Below are 19,864 nucleotides of genomic sequence, written 5' to 3'. Positions count from 1 at the left end.
TTTTTTAAATTCGACTTGGTATTTTTATGGTATTTTGAGAAAAAAAAATCTGATTTACACCGAATTTTTCCGGAAAAAAATACAATTTTCTTTTTTAATTAAAAAAATTCCGCATTTCTTTTTCTTCAAATTGCACAATTTTACAAATGCATGTGCAAGCTTTGAGACAACCCTTTTTTTTTGGGCCTTAGTAAGATGAGATGCCTTCTTATCTTTCAAACTAAACAACTGGATGACTTAATTGTTGCTTTATTATCTACAGTAGATAGCACTACAACATAATTGTCAAAAATGCTATCTACAGGTATGTAGATACCATTATAATACAATGGTCAAAATAAAAAGACAAGGGTCACACACACATAGGGGCCTACTATCAAACAGTAGATGGCATTAATTATAAAAAATGGTCTACGATGCTATCTTTATTACACTGAGTAGATAGCACTAAAACTATAGTAAAGATGCTATCTACTGTAGATAGCACTAAAACTTGATAATCAAAATCCTATCTGCAGTAGATAGGACTGAATCACGATGATATCTATTATAGTATATAGTAATTATAAAAGGTCAACAATGTTATCTGGAGTCTGAAACATAATGGTAAAATGCTATCTACTGTAGATAACACTAAAATATAATGGTAAAAATGCAGCTAAATGCTATCTACTGTAGATAGCACTAAAACATAATGGTAAAAATGCTATCTACTGTAGATAACACTAAAACATAATGGTAAAAATGCAGCTAAATGCTATCTAATGTAGATAGCACTAAAACATAATGGTAAAAATGCTATCTACTGTAGATAACACTAAAAACAATGGTAAAAATGCAGCTAAATGCTATCTACTGTAGATAGCACTAAAACATAATGGCAAAATGCTATCTACTGTAGATAACACTAAAACATAATGGTAAAAATGCAGCTAAATGCTATCTACTGTAGATAGCACTAAAACATAATGGTAAAAATGCTATCTACTGTAGATAACACTAAAAACATAATGGTAAAAATGCAGCTAAATGCTATCTAATGTAGATAGCACTAAAACATAATGGTAAAAATGCTATCTACTGTAGATAACACTAAAAACATATATAGCACTAAAACATAATGGTAAAAATGCTATCTACTGTAGATAACACTTAAAACACAATAGTCAAAATCCTTTCTATGGTAAATAGTACTAAATCACAATGGTTAAAATGATATCTACTGTAGATAGCACTAAAACAAATGCCAAAATTTTATTTCAAATTCCAGCAGATAGCCGTAAAACACAATAGTCAAAATGTTACCTACTGCAGATAGCACTAAACTACAATGGTCAAAATGTTATCTACAGTAGATAGTACTAAAACACAATAGTCTAAATTTTATTTATAGTAGATAACCGTAAAACTCAACAAACAAAATGCTATCTACTGTAGATAGGACAAAACTAAAATGGCAGAATTGCCATCTACTGTAGGCAGCACTAAAGCACAATGGTCAAAATGTTATCTACAGTAGATAGCACTAAAACACAATGGTCAAAATACTATCTACAGTAGATACAACTAAAACACAAAAGAATTTATTTACAGTAGAAAGCTGTTGAACACAATAGTAAAATTCAAGTTGCTATCAGTAGATAGCACTAAAACATAATGGTCAAAATGCTATCTACAGTATTCTAGCCAACAATTTTATGTTGTTACAACGTCATATAAAAGTCATCTACGTTGTAAATATATAAATTTGTGAACTTGTATTGGTTTTAATTCTGTGACTTGTATTCATCTGGTGACAACGTTATTTCGGATTTCGATTTTGTGAAGTTGATATAACATCATTGTGACGTTCTATCGATGAACGTATTATGCAAATGTCCTACTTCTAAGTCCAGTCAAATAGTGTAACAATTACATATGAATTTCAGAAAGCTAACTTCATACATGTTTAAGACGTAAATACCACGTCATTACCAAATGTTCCAAAAAAAGCTTTTTAAAATCATGTCCATGTATATGTTAAAATATGAACGTTGTAAATAGGGGAGAGCGGGGAGTGTTCGCCCTAGGGGCAGGTTCGCCCACCCCTTGTTTCTCAGCACTACGGCTATCGGGGGATTTGTTGATGGCAAAATTAGGTGACATAGGTCATAATAAACTTCTCATATTAGTATACTCGACATATAGGGACGTGTTCATCGAACTGCAGCCAAAACAAAAAAATTACACCAAAACGTAATATTTTCTTGCATTAATAATCTTGTATTATCATTGATACATAAATACAGATGGTTTTAATGGAAATCTGTATTGGGAACATGGGATTTGTCAAAGATTTAATGCAGTTATAAACTCCTTATTCGATTTGTATTTTGCATAGGCTACCCTGAAGAAAAGACAAAAATGTGCACAAGGGGCACGTTCGCCCTTTGAGGATGGGGCATGTTCGCCCTATATCTTCCCCGGGCGGACTTACCCCAAACTGGAGGGCGGACCTGCCCCATCAGCGTATTATGCAAAATATTTATAATTATACCATTAAACAAGACAAAACTACTGAAAAGCATGTTTTTAAAAGTTATGTGGTATCAGTATTACTCATACCACCGTTTGATGTCCTAATCCACAATCTCCCCGAAGTTGTAAACATGATACGTTTAAGCTCACTTTGGACCTCTATATTTTACCCTGACCCGAGCCCTGCAACAAATTTAGTGACTCCCTAGAAGAGAATGAATGCCCTGTACATACCCTTGCTAAATTGTTGCATTTAATATGTTATTGTTATGCAATGTTTAAAGCTTTTTTGTGATTAGGGTGAACTTACCCCACCATATGGGCGAACCTGCCCCAATATGGGGCAAGTTCGCCACTTTGAAAAACTTTTTTGTTTGCTCTATCCTGTTGCTATTGTAAGGCCTATAGTTCTGGGATTGTGGCCGTATATAGCTAAGACATAGGGCTTTCACATGGGCTAATCAGGTCACCCCTAACCTTAAAATTGACATCGCTAGGCTGGTCAGAAAAATATAGGGCGAACACTCCCCGCTCTCCCCTACATCACTGTGCAACTTTGCAACCTAACTACAACATCAGCGAACAAAATGAAAACGTAGTGTTGACTGTGATATACAATAGTCAAATTTTAATTACACTACATAGCCATAAAACACAAAAGTCAAAAACCTATCTACTATAGATAGCATAAAACTGTAATGGTCAACATGCTATCTACTGTGGATAGCACTAAAACACCATGGTCAAACTGCTCGATCTAGAGTAGATCACAAATAAGTAAAACTTTAGTTACAGAAGATAGCTCTAAAACACAATAGTCTAAATGCTATCTACAGTAGATACTAAAGCATAATGGTCGAAATGCTATTTACAGACCTATTTACAGTATATAGGCTACCACTATTAAAACACAATATTCACATTTTATTTACAATAGATATAGCCATAACACGTAGGCCCTAATAGAAAAATGCTATCTATAGGCTTATTGTAGAGAGCACAAAACTACAATGGCCGAAATGCTATCTACTGTAGATAGCTAGCACTAAAACACAATGGTCAAAATGCTCTCGTAGGGTTGTAATTACAGGAAATTTTCGGAGTGGAAAGCAAGGGTGAAAATAAGAAATAGTGAACCGGGGGCTCCTTTTTACACAAAATGGCCCCTGGTTCACTTCATTCAGCATGGAACCTAATAGTGATGCGGTCCGTGGCACCGTTTTTTATTGTCGACATGTCGATATAATTCGTATACCGACGTCGACAGTGTGTCGACATAAAAAAAAAATTCTAAAAAAAAAAAAAAATTTAATTTTGAAAAATATTTTTGGCCAGAAAATCAAGTTATAGGCCCAAACTGACTTGTTATTCAAGGTTGAAAACCAGAGAAATACTGCTACTCAAAAAAAAAAAAAAAAATGCCAATTTTTTTTACAAAGTTGAAAAAGTTGTACATTTGAATTACTTTTGTTTCTATTGAACAGCTAGCAATGCATACTAATTCAATGTGTCCCTGACTGTTCAATAGAAGCAAAGGTAATCAAAATGTACAAGTTCATCCAACTTTTTGTATCCTACCTTGAATAACAAGTCAGTTTGGGCCTATAACTTGATTTTCTGGCCAAAAATATTTTTAGGTTCGACCACATCACTAGAACCTAATGACTTCTAATCAACTTCTAATCTGGATAAGTTCATCATACATTTATGGCTATGGAATTGGATTTTTGGGTATAGTGACCAGGGGCCAGTTTCTGAAGATAAGTGTCCCCTGGTCAGCTTAAATTTAGATGGGACCAGGGGCCATTTCAGGGTTTGTGGGCTAAATGGCTCCCGTCTCCCACTTATTTTCACCCTTGGTGGAAAGTTTCCACCAGAAATTTTGGGAATTAATGGGAAATTTTGGGAATTTGGGGGGTTTTCATTCAAATCTATATCTAAAATCAAAGTTTAAACAGGGGAATCACTGTGTAGATTAGGGTATTTGGAGTATATAAGAGCATACAATAAAGAACTTCAAGAATGATTAATAACCATTTTTATCAGAGAAAACAAGCATGACCAGATCTTACTGCGTTTAGTAGTGCGTTATGTTTTTGTTCTGTAAAACATCAGAGGATGTTTAAAGGCATTCCCACAACCCAATGGGGTTTCTGACCTTGTATGTCTGGCTTTTGTACACATGTGGTACAGTTGACCATACCTTGCATTGGGATTGTGTGCAAATAGCTGGTGTTTTCATCCTATTATTTAACATTCAAAACATCGAGACTTAGGAATAAAATTAATGCAGTGGGACAATTATGAATGTTTCCTGTAAGAAAATCAAATATCAGTCCTAAGTCTCAACTATTAACTCGTTGGCTGCAGTTTTAAAATTACCATTTTGTGTGTGTGGCAATGGGGACTTTGCCTTTAAAATTAGGTTATATTGATCAAAATTCCCAATCATAGTGCATTGTAGGAATGCCATTAAGCCTCCTCTGGTAAAACATCTTACACTAGCTAGTACAATGAGTTTTGAAACAATAACCACAAACTCTGAAGGGATAATCATTATCTTAAATCTTATTACATAGGCCTAAAGACTTCTATTATTTCAGCAGTGTTGTAGTCGAGGACCTCATGTCCGAGGCCAAGGCCAAGGCCAAGGACTTGGTGTCCGAGGCCAAGGCCAAGGCCAAGGACATGGTGTCCGAGGCCAAGGACACCCCTCCGAGGCCAAGGTCTTTTGTCTCCGAGGCCAAGGCCAAGGACCAAGGACTTTTATAATAATGAACCATACTAAACCACGCCCGATGGGGGGGTCATATTGTCGTCAACATAAGGCAATTTTATATGCACTTTAAATAACGCTGCACAGTAAGCCTATTTATAGAACTTTTAAAAATAAACATGCCTAAAATGCAAGTGTCAAATATCGGAAACTCCAACCTGTATTCATAGGATACAGTTCCGTCGCTATGGTGGATGGGGGTGTGACAATGCTAGGATACTAGTGATCATGTTTATGGAAGAAACAAATATTTTATTTTATTTTAAGATATTTTCTTCGTACCTTTTCAGCACGAAAAAAAAATAATTAGGACATGCTGGATTTTCATATGAAAAATAATCAGCTGCTTACAAAATTAACTTACAAGTTGCAGGTTGCGAATACTGTACACTATATTGATTTAAAATCATTTTGAAGCAACCACTGTAAAATTTCAATATCGTAGGCCTACTTCAGAACATACTGAAATTTTATATTAAAAGGGCATTTCGTGATCCACAGCCTCATCCCCCCACTTTTCTCAAAAAAAGTTGCGATTTTTATATCACTGGAAACCTCTGGCTACATAATGTTTATGTACAAAATATTTCTTGCAGATTAATTCGTTTAGCAAAGATATCGTGAAATTTGAATTTCGTTCTGGTGCACCAGAACGAAATTACAATGCATTGTCTATGGAGCAGTGTAATACACATAATCATGCATAACTCGTGAACGCAAAATCGGAATCAACTGAAATTTTGGGAATAGGTTTTTTTCGTGGATATCTAATGAAAAATGACATAAATAGAGGATGCTAGGATCACGAAATACTCCTTTAAATCCTTAAAAAAGATCAACTTTGACCGATGTTTTAACAGCTTTTTTTACAAACGTAATCTGACTTTTCGGCCCGCCTCCCTACCTAAGGCTGCGATCACATATAAATATACGATATACGGTGTTTGCTATACGAAATACGCTCGTTCGATCAGGCTGAGTTCACATAGGAGTATACTATGTGAACTCAGCCTGATCGAATGAGCGTATTTCGAATTTCGTATAGCGAATACCGTATACTTATATGTGATCGCGGCCTAACGGAAGGACTTTCGTAAATAAGACTTCAACTTTTGGGCTGTTACAAGTAGTGAAGATTACAATATAACACACTTATGTTTGATCAAAAGCTAGACAGTTATGTGGGCACTGATCTATCTTAAGATCAAACGCAGCAAAATGTAGCTGATGAGATTAACCAAAATAGATAAAATTCATTTAAGGGGTATAATCCATACAAGATCCCGCCGAACGATTTTTCTTAAACTTAGTACCAATTAAATTTCATCGATATACTTCGAATATCTAAAATAAAAAAGAGGGGTCACGGAGTTAGTTTTCAAGAAATAACCATTTTAAAAATGCTGTTTTTGGGAAAAATTAGTACAGGCGTCTATGGGAAAATGGAAATTTTAGACATGTTTTCGATTATAACAAAAAATCTACCCGAACAATTTTGCTTATTTTTTGATATAATATGCGCACTGATGGGATATTTCATTAAAGCTAATAAAAAAGAGGGGTCACGGAGTTACTTTTTTCGCAATTTGAGCAGAAATGGCATATTTTTGGTTCAAAATACCAGTCCGATATCATAGCGCGTCACTCGCAAAAAACTTGTCGCAGCTCATACGCGCTATATTGTCCGCGTATGCAGGTGATATCGCAAACACCTGCAACATGACAGTGGGCGATTTTCTTCGGTTTTATTAACCCTCTTGATTCAAAAGTTAAGCCATGCGCCAACAAACAAAATGAGATATTTTACATAAATCTGTAATTTCAAATTGAATTGAATTTGAACTTTGTCAATGCTGCCGTTTTTTCTCGTTGTTTTGCATAGCAAAAATGCTTGTAGGCCTACCTATGACAACTTTAATGACTTATCCTTCACTCCTATGCAATTTATAAACAATGTTAATTTTTTTGCAGGCTATCACTGAATAGGCCTTTAATTATTAACTTTAGCGGATCCCGTTATTTATCATGTTTAGAATGATATTAATATTACTCAAATATCATCTCATTTTGGGCATGTACCCAGCAAACACAAAACATTTTCGACATCATTCGCAAAGGTTAGAAAAGGTTGCAAACGTTTAATCGTCGGGTTATTTAAAGGGGTATAAAACGTTTCCAAAACACTCAAAAACGTTATACTGCAAACATTCTAACATAATGTTATTTTAGTGTTGACAAAATATTTTGCAAAAACTATTTGCAAAACATATTTTTACAATAACACTTTGAAAACAATTTAGAAATATTATTGTAGTGTGTTTTCATACAAAACGTATTAAAACGTTTTCATAACCTTTATATAACCCGACATTTAATTTACTTAAATCAAAACCCAAATGTTTAAAACGTTTTAACGTTTTTTGTGTTTGCTGGGACAACTTGGTTCGATCTACTTATCATTCTCGTTTTATCATTACATGATTAAGTTATAAAGTCAGTTGCACGCGAAGTAAGTCAGATGTGAAAATAGACATTTTATTAAAAAAATAAAATTGACTTCATGTGATATATATTTCAAATTACAGAATTTTACCTTAAAATACTATTGAAATAATTTCATTATATTAACAATCAGTAAAATAAGAAACAACTTTATAATAAATAAGTTATATAATACTAGTTAATAAGATAAATATAAAAGGCCGTTTGACATCAGCCTTTTATATATTTTTTTCGTAGGCCTACTGTGCCTGTTTAAATGGACAGTATGCATAAGAAAAAAACATAGACCTAGTTTTATAATAATTATATATACCTATAGCCTATATTATTTTTACGTATTATTGATTTCCTCTTGAGTTAAATTGTGTTACATTACATTACGAAGTTACACTTTAGCCTATAGGTAACCAAATGAGAGATGTGTAACGCTAATACCATTTAATTACATCATAATTTTCTTTTCCATGAAATAATACATTTTTGGATTTCTGAAATGGGCTCTCCCTAGTCTAATTAGGCCTAGGTCTATATATTTTGTTATCTTGGTTTTTTTATCTTTATTTTCCCTCATTATTTAATTCTGTCTTCCTTTTTTCTTACCTTTCCTTCTTCTGTCTTTTTTGTGTTTGTTTCCTTTCTTCTTTTTATTCTTTCTCACTTCTTTCTGTCGTTGTTATTTATTTGATTGATTACATTAATTTGTTCAGTTTCCTTTATTCTTAAATTTTCTGTTATTTCACTTTGTCTTTCTTTTTTTATCTTCCTTTTATTCCTTCTCTTTTCTTTCTTTCTTTCTTTTATTAGTTTTCTTTCTTTCTTTCTTTCTTTCTTTCTTTCTTTCTTTCTTTCTTTCTTTCGTTCTTTCTTTCTTTCTTTCTTTCTTTCTTTCTTTCTTTCTTTCTTTCTTTCTTTCTTTCTTTCTTCCTTTCGTTCTTTCTTTCTTTCTTTCTTTCTTTCTTTCTTTCTTTCTTTCACTCCTGATATTTTCCTTTCTTGATTTCTTTCTTTAGTTATTTCCTTCCTACTTTGTTTATCTTTCTTTCTTTTACAAAAATCACTGGTACCGATAAATGGCGATAAAAACATGGTACTCTCGCGTAGCTGAACTTCTTACCAGCGCCTGACGCACACTCCACGCAGTTTTTAGTTTGACGCGCGCGTGGCGGCAAGAACTGCGCGGACAAGATTTCACAGAAATTTCAGTTAGAAACGAGTGCGTACTAGACGCGTGGATTATACCCCTTAATCACAGTTAGGTCTACCAGGTAATCGAAACATGTCCTACAGTAGCGTCCAATGAGTTTCTTAAAATATCTAAAGCACCTCTTGTGTCTATTCGATATTCCTATTTTAGGAATCATATTGGCTGAGTGGAATTTTAATATAAAACCACATATTTGGCCTCCATGTGCATCTTTTGCAAAGAGCAAAGATGATAGTTAAGAGTGCACCAAAATATTGACAAACTGTTTTGTATTTCAATCAGGTACAATAAAAAGCTATCCTTAATTGTCATGTTTCTCTATGAAAAGTTTCAATTTATACCTAAACAGCAGATTGTACTCTTTCACTCTTTAAACATTTGCCTGCATTTTTGATGATTTTGCCTGTCCTTGTCGGGTCCTTGTTGTCGAGGACCAAGGACTTTGGGGTCCGAGGCCAAGGCCAAGGCCAAGGACTACACGTCCGAGGCCAAGGACTACATGTCCGAGGACCAAGGACTTCAAAACCTGTCCTCGAGGAGTCCTCGAGGCCAAGGACTGTACTCGAGGACTACAACACTGTATTTCAGTAATAGAATTTCTTTCATTTTTGTTACCAGCTAAGTGATCTTGAATATTAAATTTAAACTCTTATTCAGTGCTACATGTCAGTGGCGGATTTACGCTGTCAGCAGCTGACAGGGCCCCCTTGCCAGCAGTGGCGGATTTAAGCTGTCAGCAGTTGCTGACAGGGCCCCCTTGTCAGCTGGCCTTCGGGCCCCTACGTTTGTTTTATAACACAAACCATGTGTGAAGTACATTGATATTGTTCTACTAAATACGCTCGTATTAGCTGTAGGCCTACACTAGAGTGGGCCAAAAAACACATTTTTTCTCGGATCGACTTGGAACTCTCGGAGAATTTTACTGGGGTATAGTAGTATTGTGCTGAAATATCAGTAATATCGGAGCATGTTTCGCCCAGGCAGTAGATTTTCACAAAATCCCGGCTTTTTTGCTATTTCTTACTATATACCTCTATAGCATGACCTTTATCTTTGGGTGAGAGCCGAAACAGCGCCACAGAAAACCTCGAAAATCGAATTTCTAGTTCTGGCTTTAAATTTCTTTGTTTTTTCAAAATAAGTGACGAAATCAGTGATTGATGAAAGTTGCTGTTAAAATTGAACATGTAAGGGTCTTTGGGTGACAGATCAAATGAAAAAAGCTAAACAAATAGGGGGTCTTCGGGTGACAGAACACATGTTCGTAAAAAAATATGGGGTCTTTGTGACAGCGACGCTAGCGGAAAAAGGGGTCTTAACAGCCCTACATACGCGTCACCTCCAAAGTTGGAGTGCCCCCCCTCCCCCCGGGGGCTGCGTCCGAATCTTGCAATTGTCAAAATTCCAGAATTTTGAATTGTCAAAATCAGAATTTTGACAATTCCAAGAATCTGATGCAGCACTGTGACTCGCAACGGATGGACGGATTGCGTCCTCAACCATTAGGGCGTATAAAATTAATGTTTTGGTTCTCGTCCAGAGGATTTTCATGAATTGATGAGGGAGGGAGGTGTTTTTTTTTTTTTTTTTTCCAATGTAAAATTAGCATTGTCAGTAGTTTTCGGTCTTCTCCAACAGTGCTCGAGGAAACGATGAGGCCCTTTTTTTTTTTTTTTTTTTTTTTTTTCAAATGTGAGATTCTGAGGATAAACCCCTAGAGTACCACAAAAGACTTGTACAAGTGTCCTGTACCGCCTGCTGAAATATAAGTGCAACTGACGCCACCACACGGCACATGGTAATTATTCTTACCTATGCGAAAATGGTATAGTCTAATGTAATACGAACTATGACCCATTACTGTACAATAAAGTATAATATTAAATTTACAAAATCAAAAGTTTAAATTCTTAAAAGTTGTTTTAAGGAACAAATTAATTATGAATTTGTACATAAAATTTGTACAAAGCGTAATGATTTTAAATTAAGGGTCAATAATATAGACGTTTTCTTTCTCTACTTCTGTGTAGCTGAAAGAGGACGCTTGGTTGCTAGGCAACTCGCTTGTTATGGCGGAGGTGCCAACAAACAACACACACAGTGGAGAAAATCAATTATTTGTTAACTATTTAGAAACAAACTTCGGCCATATTAACAACGTAGTGAACTGAAGTGGTGTAGATTTTATTTCTTAGAGGGTTTTTACCCAAACTATCATCCGATATCATGAGTGCCACTACGAAAAGCAGAAAGAAACCACAGCTGACAGTGACAGGAAAACCACAGCTGACAGCTGCAGGTTTCTCAACAAAATCACACATGAAAAATGCCACAGTCCTACCACCACCAACAGAGGGGGCTTTCGATGAAAGACCGCTAGATAGCAAAGGTACCGACTTCAGATATTTTTACGAAAGAGGAGACTTTCCAATAGCATTAGAACACGACACAAAAGGAAACAAGATTGCTTGGAAGGTGAGTTTGAAACTAAGCATGAAAAGTGGTTGAACTAAAGTTAAAAAGTAAAATTTTGAAATTGAATCATTTTCACAGCTAGACATGTCCACATTGCTTATTATAGAGGGCGACATTCAATCCAAAAAGTTTGGACCACAGTAGCTCACAGTCAATGGCTTAACTGTGTAATCCCCATACATAGCTATAGGCATGATAGGGAAATTTCATTGTATGTATACAAAAATTTGAAATTTGGACACCAGAAACTTCACGACGTAGTCTAAAAAGTGCTGGTACTTTATCCTTGATATTAGAAGTCAGCATGCAGTGAAAGTTAGATTTCAATAATTGAAATTTTCATAAAATAAAATCGCCTTTGTTTAAAATGGATCATCGTGGAAAAAAATGGTGCATTACATGCTTTTTTTGTACAGTAAGTCATTGTAAGGCATTGTCATTCAATGATGGTCGCAGAAAAGTGCAGTTTTTTAAAAACAGGCTAGTTTTTGACCTACAGACATGGTTGACCCCTCATTTTTTAAGTTAAATAATCACCTTTTTAAACAAAATAATTTCCATGTGAAATAGGCCTATCCTACTTGAAAATTTTGTGAACATGCCTATCACAGCTGAAAGTGAAATTGTTCATCGAATCATGAATATGACATGAATTGTATGCACATTTATGCATGCATATGATGATTGCTGATTGAAAAATCATGAAAAAGAATTTTTAACTTATAAAAATGAGGGGTCAAGAATAACTCAAGATCATCATCATCAAATTTGCCATCAAACTGCATCATTTTATATATCAAATTAAAGCCCTCGACTCGAGTAAAGCCAAAACTGTAAACCGTTTTGTCATACATAGCACTTTCCGTAGCAAAGTTACATCTTCAAAGATTGACTTTCATCAAAAATATTCAGCCAACATTCAAAATTAAATAATGTACCATGTATCATTTAAAAAACAAAACAGCATTAGTCTACAGAGTGCTGATATGGTCGCATGTCATGAATTGGTCATCTTTTGTGTAACATACTGTAAAATGAGGAAAATATCACCAATTCTGATTCACTTCAACTAAGGCTGGCATTTTCGGTCGGGTAAACGGGTACCCGCCTGAGATTACATTACCAGGTAGGAAATACCTCCCGGGTACCCGAAATTCAAAAAAAAAAAAAAAAAAAAAATTATTTTTATTTTTTTTTTTAAGATTTTATTTTTTCGAGTTTTAGTGTCCCTGGACCTAGACCTAAATGCTAGGATCATTCATGGTTGACCTAAAAAAAAAAAAAAAAAAAAAAAAAAAAATTCAAGATATTTTGTTATTTTTAATATGAAAATTGATAATTTGTATTCATGTCATAGTCTATTAATGATTTCAAAATGCATTCAAATTCAATACATTTTGAAATCATTAATAGACTATGACATGAATACAAATTATCAATTTACAAAATAACAAATTATCTTGAATTTTTTTTTTTTTTTTTTTTTTTTTTTTTTAGGTCAACCATGAATGATCCTGGCATTTAGGTCTAGGTCCAGAGCCACTACAAAACCGAAAAAAAAAAAAAAAAAAAAAAAAAAAAAAAAAAATTTTTTTTTTTTTTGCAATTTCAGTACCCGGTTACCCGCCCGAAAATTGCGGCGGGTACCCGGGTACAAAATTACCCGAAAATGCCAGGCCTAACTTCAACACAACTTTTAATAAATACATTTTAGACCATTATAAGTATATATTTCTGGAAAGCTTATATTACAAGGATGCCAAATCAACAAAATATAACATCATAATACAGGGTGGGTAAGAAATATACAGGGTGGAACATCAACAAAATTAGCATCTTTCTTGTCACAGTGAACCCCATATTTTTCTTTTCTGAAAGCTATGTAGCTCAAAATAAATATGGATTCAGAAAGACATTTCATGGGCCCATCAAACAAATTAGGAAGAAAGAGTTTGGTATCCCTAGTGTTAAACATACAGGGTGGTCAAAAATTGTAAAATAATTTTACAATTTTTATGACATATCAATCAAAACTTTTTCCTCCATTTCTGGCACTAAAACTAATAGCATAATTGAATTCCTCATCAAATTTCCTTAAAAATATGTGTACTTTTGAATAAGCAGGATGATTCGGCCAAAGATAGGCCATTTAGAAATGTCAGAGCATTACGTGTACACTTTGTACAGTAACATATAGGAAAAAGTGTCTTAATTAGCATTTAATTAGGCAATTAATTAGTTACATCGTTTGTTACAGTTGATCTACTATGAGGCAGATCTACAATCCAGGATGATATGTGCAATTTGTAGTCCATGCTAGTTGTACTTTTTAAGATACAAAGGTTTGAAGTTTTCCATATTTTCACAATTTTGTGTACAACCCTATGGGGCTCCCCCGCCCCGGCTCCCCCATTGACACATCTTACATATTGAAGTATATATCTCAAAGTAGTTGTCCAATTGACTTGGGTTTTTTTGTATTGGATAAAGAACATAATTATCTACAAAATGACACCAAACTTTCCACAATAGGTACTATACTTTTAGAATAAACCAAACTTGAAGTGTGAAGAAAGCATTTTCATGTTACGGCTCCCCCATTTTTGGGTGACCTATTTGTGACATGCGACCATATTCCTTACAAAGCATGGGTTTGAATAACGCACCAATCATCGATATATACCAAATTCGCTGAAAACTAAAATCCCAAAGCCGCACTAAATTCTCTCGGTCAGGGTTGTACCATCCACTACCATGACTACAGTCTACACTTACCCATTTCCAATGTCTGTCAAAGAAGACAGTGGGACACCCTCCTCGCGAAATCCCCAGTTCATGATTTTGGTTAATAGCAGTAACAGGCATGACAGGCCTTTTAGTTTCAGTCAAAGAAAACACCAATTTGCTTTTCCTGTTGTAATTTTTAAGTTTATTCCTCTGAGTCTGCGGATTGCTTGTTGTATGGTAATGTAGTAGTCAGACCTCATCTTACTATAAATAGGGGAATGTTGTGTATCTATCTATCTATCTATCTATGTATGTATCCTGTATAAAGGCTTCGTCAGTTTCGAGTCAAATGTCGCCAAATTCATACGGGACATTGAACCATATACCGAGACGGTTATGCGAAAATTTGGTTGGAAACGATCAAGAATTGGCTGCAAAAACAGTAAAATGTGGGTAAAAACGGGTTTTTTGTTATGAAAATCGGTTACCAGCCTACGCGTCACTGCAGCTGGCGGCAGCAGCGTCGGCGCTATGCGTGCGTACGCATGATACGCCTAATGCGCTGGCAGAACGGCGCAAAGCCACACTTGCGACCCAGAGACCAGTGGACATGATAACACAGAAAGAAGGAAAAATAAAGGACAAAAAGGTACATGGACGGGTCACGGGATACCGGGTGAACACGTCCGCAGACAAAATGAGGACAAAAAGGGTACGAGTAATTAGGCCAACGGGTTAAAGTAACTAAATGAAACGGGAACGAAACAAAGAAGGAAAGAAACTAATCAAGAAATGTAAGAAAAAAATAAACTAAAATAATGAGAACAGAATTAAGTAAAAAACATGGAAACGGGAAATCACAAGCAGCAAATAAGAAAAGATGCTAAAAGGGAAATGTAAGAAAGAACAGATTTAGAAAATAATGGGAACGGGTTAAATAAATAAATATCAAGGAAACGGAAAATCACAAGCTAAGAAGAAGAAACTAAAAAAGAAAATGTGTAGAAGAGACAGATTTAGATAAATAAAAATGTACCTTTTCAATGATTCTATCTGTTCAGTAATTTTTCCTGTTATACTGAACGCTCCCATTTACTCATCTAGCGGGGATACGCGCGAAGCGCGGGTATCCCGCTAGTATAAATTACTTGTGCTATTGGGCAATGGCAGAGAGGCTCTGTACTGTTACTAGAGCTAATTTGAGCCCTGCAATCTGCATGCCTCTGAGTCTGCGGATTGCTTGTGGTATGGTAGTAGTCAGACCTCATATAAATTACTTAAGTGCTATTGGGCAATGGCAGAGAGGCTCTATACTAGAGCTAATTTGAGCCCTGCAATCTGCATGCTACACATTCTAACAAGGGCTTCATAGAATCTGAAACATGATTCTAATTGTTGCAGTTTCTAAGTCCTTCCATTTGATATTATTATTTAATTAATTTCACTTTTTTTCCTTTTCACAGGTTGAGATTGAGAAGTTAGACTACCACCACTACCTACCCATGTTTTTTGATGGCTTGTGTGAAACCACACATCCGTATTCAGTTTTTCTTGAGAACGAGGAGTTCACGACATGTTGGAGCATGGTGGATCGAAGATTCTTCCTGTTATTCCCCAGTTAATTATTCCAATTAAGAAAGCACTAAATATGCGCAACCACAAAGTTATTTGCACAACGTTGAAAGTGTTGCAACATCTAGTCGTCTCGGGTGAAATGGTTGGAGAAGCATTGGTGCCTTACTATCGTCAAATCCTTCCAATCCTCAACATCTTCAAGAACAATAACCTGAACTCTGGAGATGGTATCGATTACGGCCAACAGAGAAGAGAAAACATGGGAGACTTGATTCAGGAAGTGCTGGAAGCATTTGAACAATATGGTGGCGACGATGCGTTTATAAATATTAAGTACATGGTTCCGACGTACGAATCATGTTTACTTAATTAGCGTGGCAATGTAAATTTTCTAACTATCCCTTGCCGCAACTCCAAGCATACCTGACTGTTAAATTCTTGTTTCATACCTACCACAAAAATGTGCAGTAAACTTGAAACAGTTTTATACCTGTACAACATAATATCTATAGGTACATTCATATTTGTATCTTTTATTGTTTGTATGCCCTTCCCATATTGTGTTCTATTGTATAAATGGATGTGTCGTATTGGTGTTGAAAACAGAATTTAAATGAACTTTGTTTCATTGTAAGTGATTTTTCATTTGTGACGGATTGGTCATATCAAACGGTACCTTCGGAAAGTTATATTGAGATCGCAAATTTGTCAAACTTGCAAAATCTAAACAAACATTTATATTTTTTTTGCAATTCCTTCAAAATATAACATTCACATTGAATTTGAAAAACAAGGACTTGGTATTAACCATTTCAAATCATTTTTTCATAAGTAAAGGTACTCTAACTTTGGGATGTGACGGAACACAATTTTTCAAAAGGCTGGAAGGTCTCACTGATTTTTTGAAAACAAGTCAATATTTTGTTTTTTAAACAAATCTATATGCAGTTCGCAAGGAGAAATTTTACAGATTCATAATTCACCAAAGAGTAATATTGTTGTAAATAATATTTTCTTAATATGCAGTTGATTGATTTTGGGAAGGAAGAAAGTGTAAAGGGTTTTTTCTCTGGCTATTTTTGAAGCAACTACCAATGTATGCATGTTGATTAATGAGCTATGCGAACAAATTTAATGTATGCAAATTTATCCAGCTATGTGCATTTATGTAGCTAGAAGAACTCCAAATGATGTATAAACTATATACGTATTATAACAGCCGCAAGTACAATTGGTTTCAGTCTCCAAGTATTATAGTCTCTCCTGTCTTCCAAAGGAAATACAAATTTATTAGTTTTAGAAAGGCAAGGAATGCTTTCAAGAAGTTTGTGTTTATCGGAATACGGGAATCTATTTGCAAAAAAACATTCTTGCACAGAATTTCCAAAACAAAACATCAAGTGTGATGCTTTTTGCTATGCATCTGATAACCTGCCCTGGGCATGAGACAAATTCCTTTTTCTTGTGGTGCACCAGCAGTCCAGCACTCAACTATCTTGCGTGAAAACTCAGGACAAGGGACTGTTTTGGATACAAAAACGTGCATGGTTCACTACGCTTCCAGATTCCAATTACTGCCGCCCCAGATGTACACTGCTGCCGAGCTACTTTGTGGCTACTTAATTTCTCTATAGAGAACCATTGCAGCACATACATTGTAATGTGTGCACTGCATGTGTGATTCTGATGTGTGTACTCATGAGTTATGAGTATCAACACGGGTCTATAAGGTACCAAATGAAGTACGGTAGCTGGGCAGCAGTGTACCTTGGGGTGGCCCGCAGCAATATTTGGTAGTAAAAATAAAACAAAATGTAACAGCATTTTGAATTTTAATAATACAAAATACCCCAAACAAGTTAACAAGTGGAGGATGCAGGACTTTATCGTAGTGCACTATTAAATGTAACATGTACACTATTAAACGTAATGTGATATACAGTCCTATTGTAGAATAACATTTGTTTGAATGAATTAAGTTATTTTGTAGCATTTAAAACTTACCGTACTGCTAGTATTTTGCTGTATGCTTCCACTGTTAATAAAGCAACAGTCAGCTCTATAATTATGTTGCAAACTTGTGATTAAAATTGGTCTGGAGTCTGTTCCTACATTGTTATGCCCTAATAAATGGTTCTATGCAAAAAAAATATCCACTTAAAAATCATAACCCATCAAATATAATTCAAACAAATTCAAGCCACCGGGCGGTCATGCTAAAGATGACTGACCGGCAGCCTGGATTTGTTGGAAAAAACGTCCAACAATGTGTTGAATCTGCTTTAGTCAGAATTATATTATGCAATATTTTTCAATACAGGTCACTGACCGAGGTCAGATCATGAGAGGGTGCGTTTGTATAAAGAAGTAAAATCAACCAAAGCTAGTGTTTATTTATTAGGTGATCAAAAAAAAAAACCCTGTTCAGTGGGCAGACTGACGTGTAGCTTAGTATAATTGACCCCAAATCTGTTTAATCATGAAACTTTTTTCACTTTTAGTCAAAATCAATTAACCTTTTTACAAAAAAAATCCCCAAAAATATGCCAAATACTGGTATCTGGGTTGGCCCTGTAGAACAGGTGTTTTTTTTTTGGTCACCTACCAAGTACCTGTTTTTCAAGTCTTACTTTGTAGGCCAATAGGCAAAAAAGGTATATTTAGCTAACTTTATAGCAGTGTGTACAAAATATATATGGAAAATTAATTGTGAACATGAGGCCGTATAAAATTAATGTTTTGGTTCTTATCTAGAGGATTATGGGAGGCGTTTTTTAAAATTTTATTTCCAATGTAAAATGAGCATTGTTAGTAGTTTTCCAACAGAGCAAGAGGAAAGGAGGCCTTTTTTTTAATGTGAGATTCTGAGGGATAAACCCTTCTAGAGTACCACAAGAAGTCTTTGAAGTGATCCATGTTCTCTAATAAACTTTTTTTTATATATATGAAGAGCTTATTTCCAAACCGATTAAGTCCACTATCTCATGCTTCTGATTTCCCTGTGCGATATTGCAATGTGTTGTGATGCTAGGTATTATAGTTTCAGTTGGATGCACCATTACAAATCAAACAGTGGATGGACTTGTCTCCCAAATGAGAACAATAGTCTGCATATTGTTATGCAGCATTGTTATGGTAAATAATAGTTTGTTGATGGTACAATTTGTTGTTGCTAATGTCAAACTTGTCAAAGTAATTATGATTGTATCTCACAAGTAAATGAGACACATGGGGTTGTGGATTTAATTTTGGAAATAAGCTCTTCATATATCAAGTTTTCCTAAAGTATTCCAAAGTCTAAAAAATTGAAAAATCTTATAAGAAAAGGAAAAAAAAAAACCCTGACAAATCCCAGAAATTAAGGAGGGGAGGAGAACCAAAACATTAATTTTATAAGGCCTTGAAAAAAGTATTATTTAGTATTTGCATTTACATAATAATTACTGTATCAAATTTAAAATGGACCAATACTTTTCCCACCAAAGTGTAAATAATAGTTTAAACATGTTTATTGTTCGGAAATGTTTTGAGTACATACCAAAATAAATTAACCTGAATAATATGACTTTGACTTGCAACGTATCTGTTTATTTTGTTATTGATGTTGTCACCTATATCTTTGTATTCACAAAAAATACCCTCCTAAATATTTGACTGCATAATGTGACACATTTCTTATTTCCAACATGGGGAAAAAAACCCATATTTTTCCAAAAATGATATGTTTGCAGAACATCAAACATCAAAACCACCAGTTTCAAGTGATCCACATGAGCCTTCACCAATTAGTTTCAAGTGATGCAAATGACTGCAACATCAAAATGCAACATAGGATTCACATCAGGGTCTTAGCTAGAAATCGTGAGTTGCCCGTCATTTGAATAAAATTGCCTGTCCTAATTTGACCTTTAAAACATTTGCCAGACCTCTATAGCCCATTGGGGGTTCAAAGAGTTCAAATAATGTGCTGATTTGGCCTTGTTCTACAAATTGGGTCTACTAAAAAGGTCAATTAGCTTCTCAAAACATACAATTCATAATATGGCATTTGTCAAAGGCATTAATTTTGCCCGTCCCAGGAGCAA

The 19,864-nt window shown here is 34.9% G+C and overlaps 1 protein-coding gene across 1 annotated transcript; it reads left to right on the top strand.

Annotated features, from left to right (window-relative positions):
* The first annotated feature begins 11,055 nt into the window (after positions 1 to 11,055).
* On the top strand, positions 11,056 to 19,357 carry LOC140143810 (parkin coregulated gene protein-like). Its single transcript, XM_072165621.1, is given in 3 exon segments — positions 11,056 to 11,477; positions 15,668 to 15,757; positions 15,760 to 19,357. Coding segments are annotated over 3 exon segments (732 nt in total). The 5' UTR covers positions 11,056 to 11,228; the 3' UTR covers positions 16,153 to 19,357.
* The last annotated feature ends 507 nt before the right edge of the window (positions 19,358 to 19,864 follow it).

This window comes from Amphiura filiformis, unplaced genomic scaffold (assembly GCF_039555335.1).
Source record: "Amphiura filiformis unplaced genomic scaffold, Afil_fr2py scaffold_29, whole genome shotgun sequence".
Taxonomy (NCBI): Eukaryota; Metazoa; Echinodermata; class Ophiuroidea; order Amphilepidida; family Amphiuridae; genus Amphiura; species Amphiura filiformis.
This window is presented reverse-complemented; position numbering and strand designations above follow the sequence as displayed.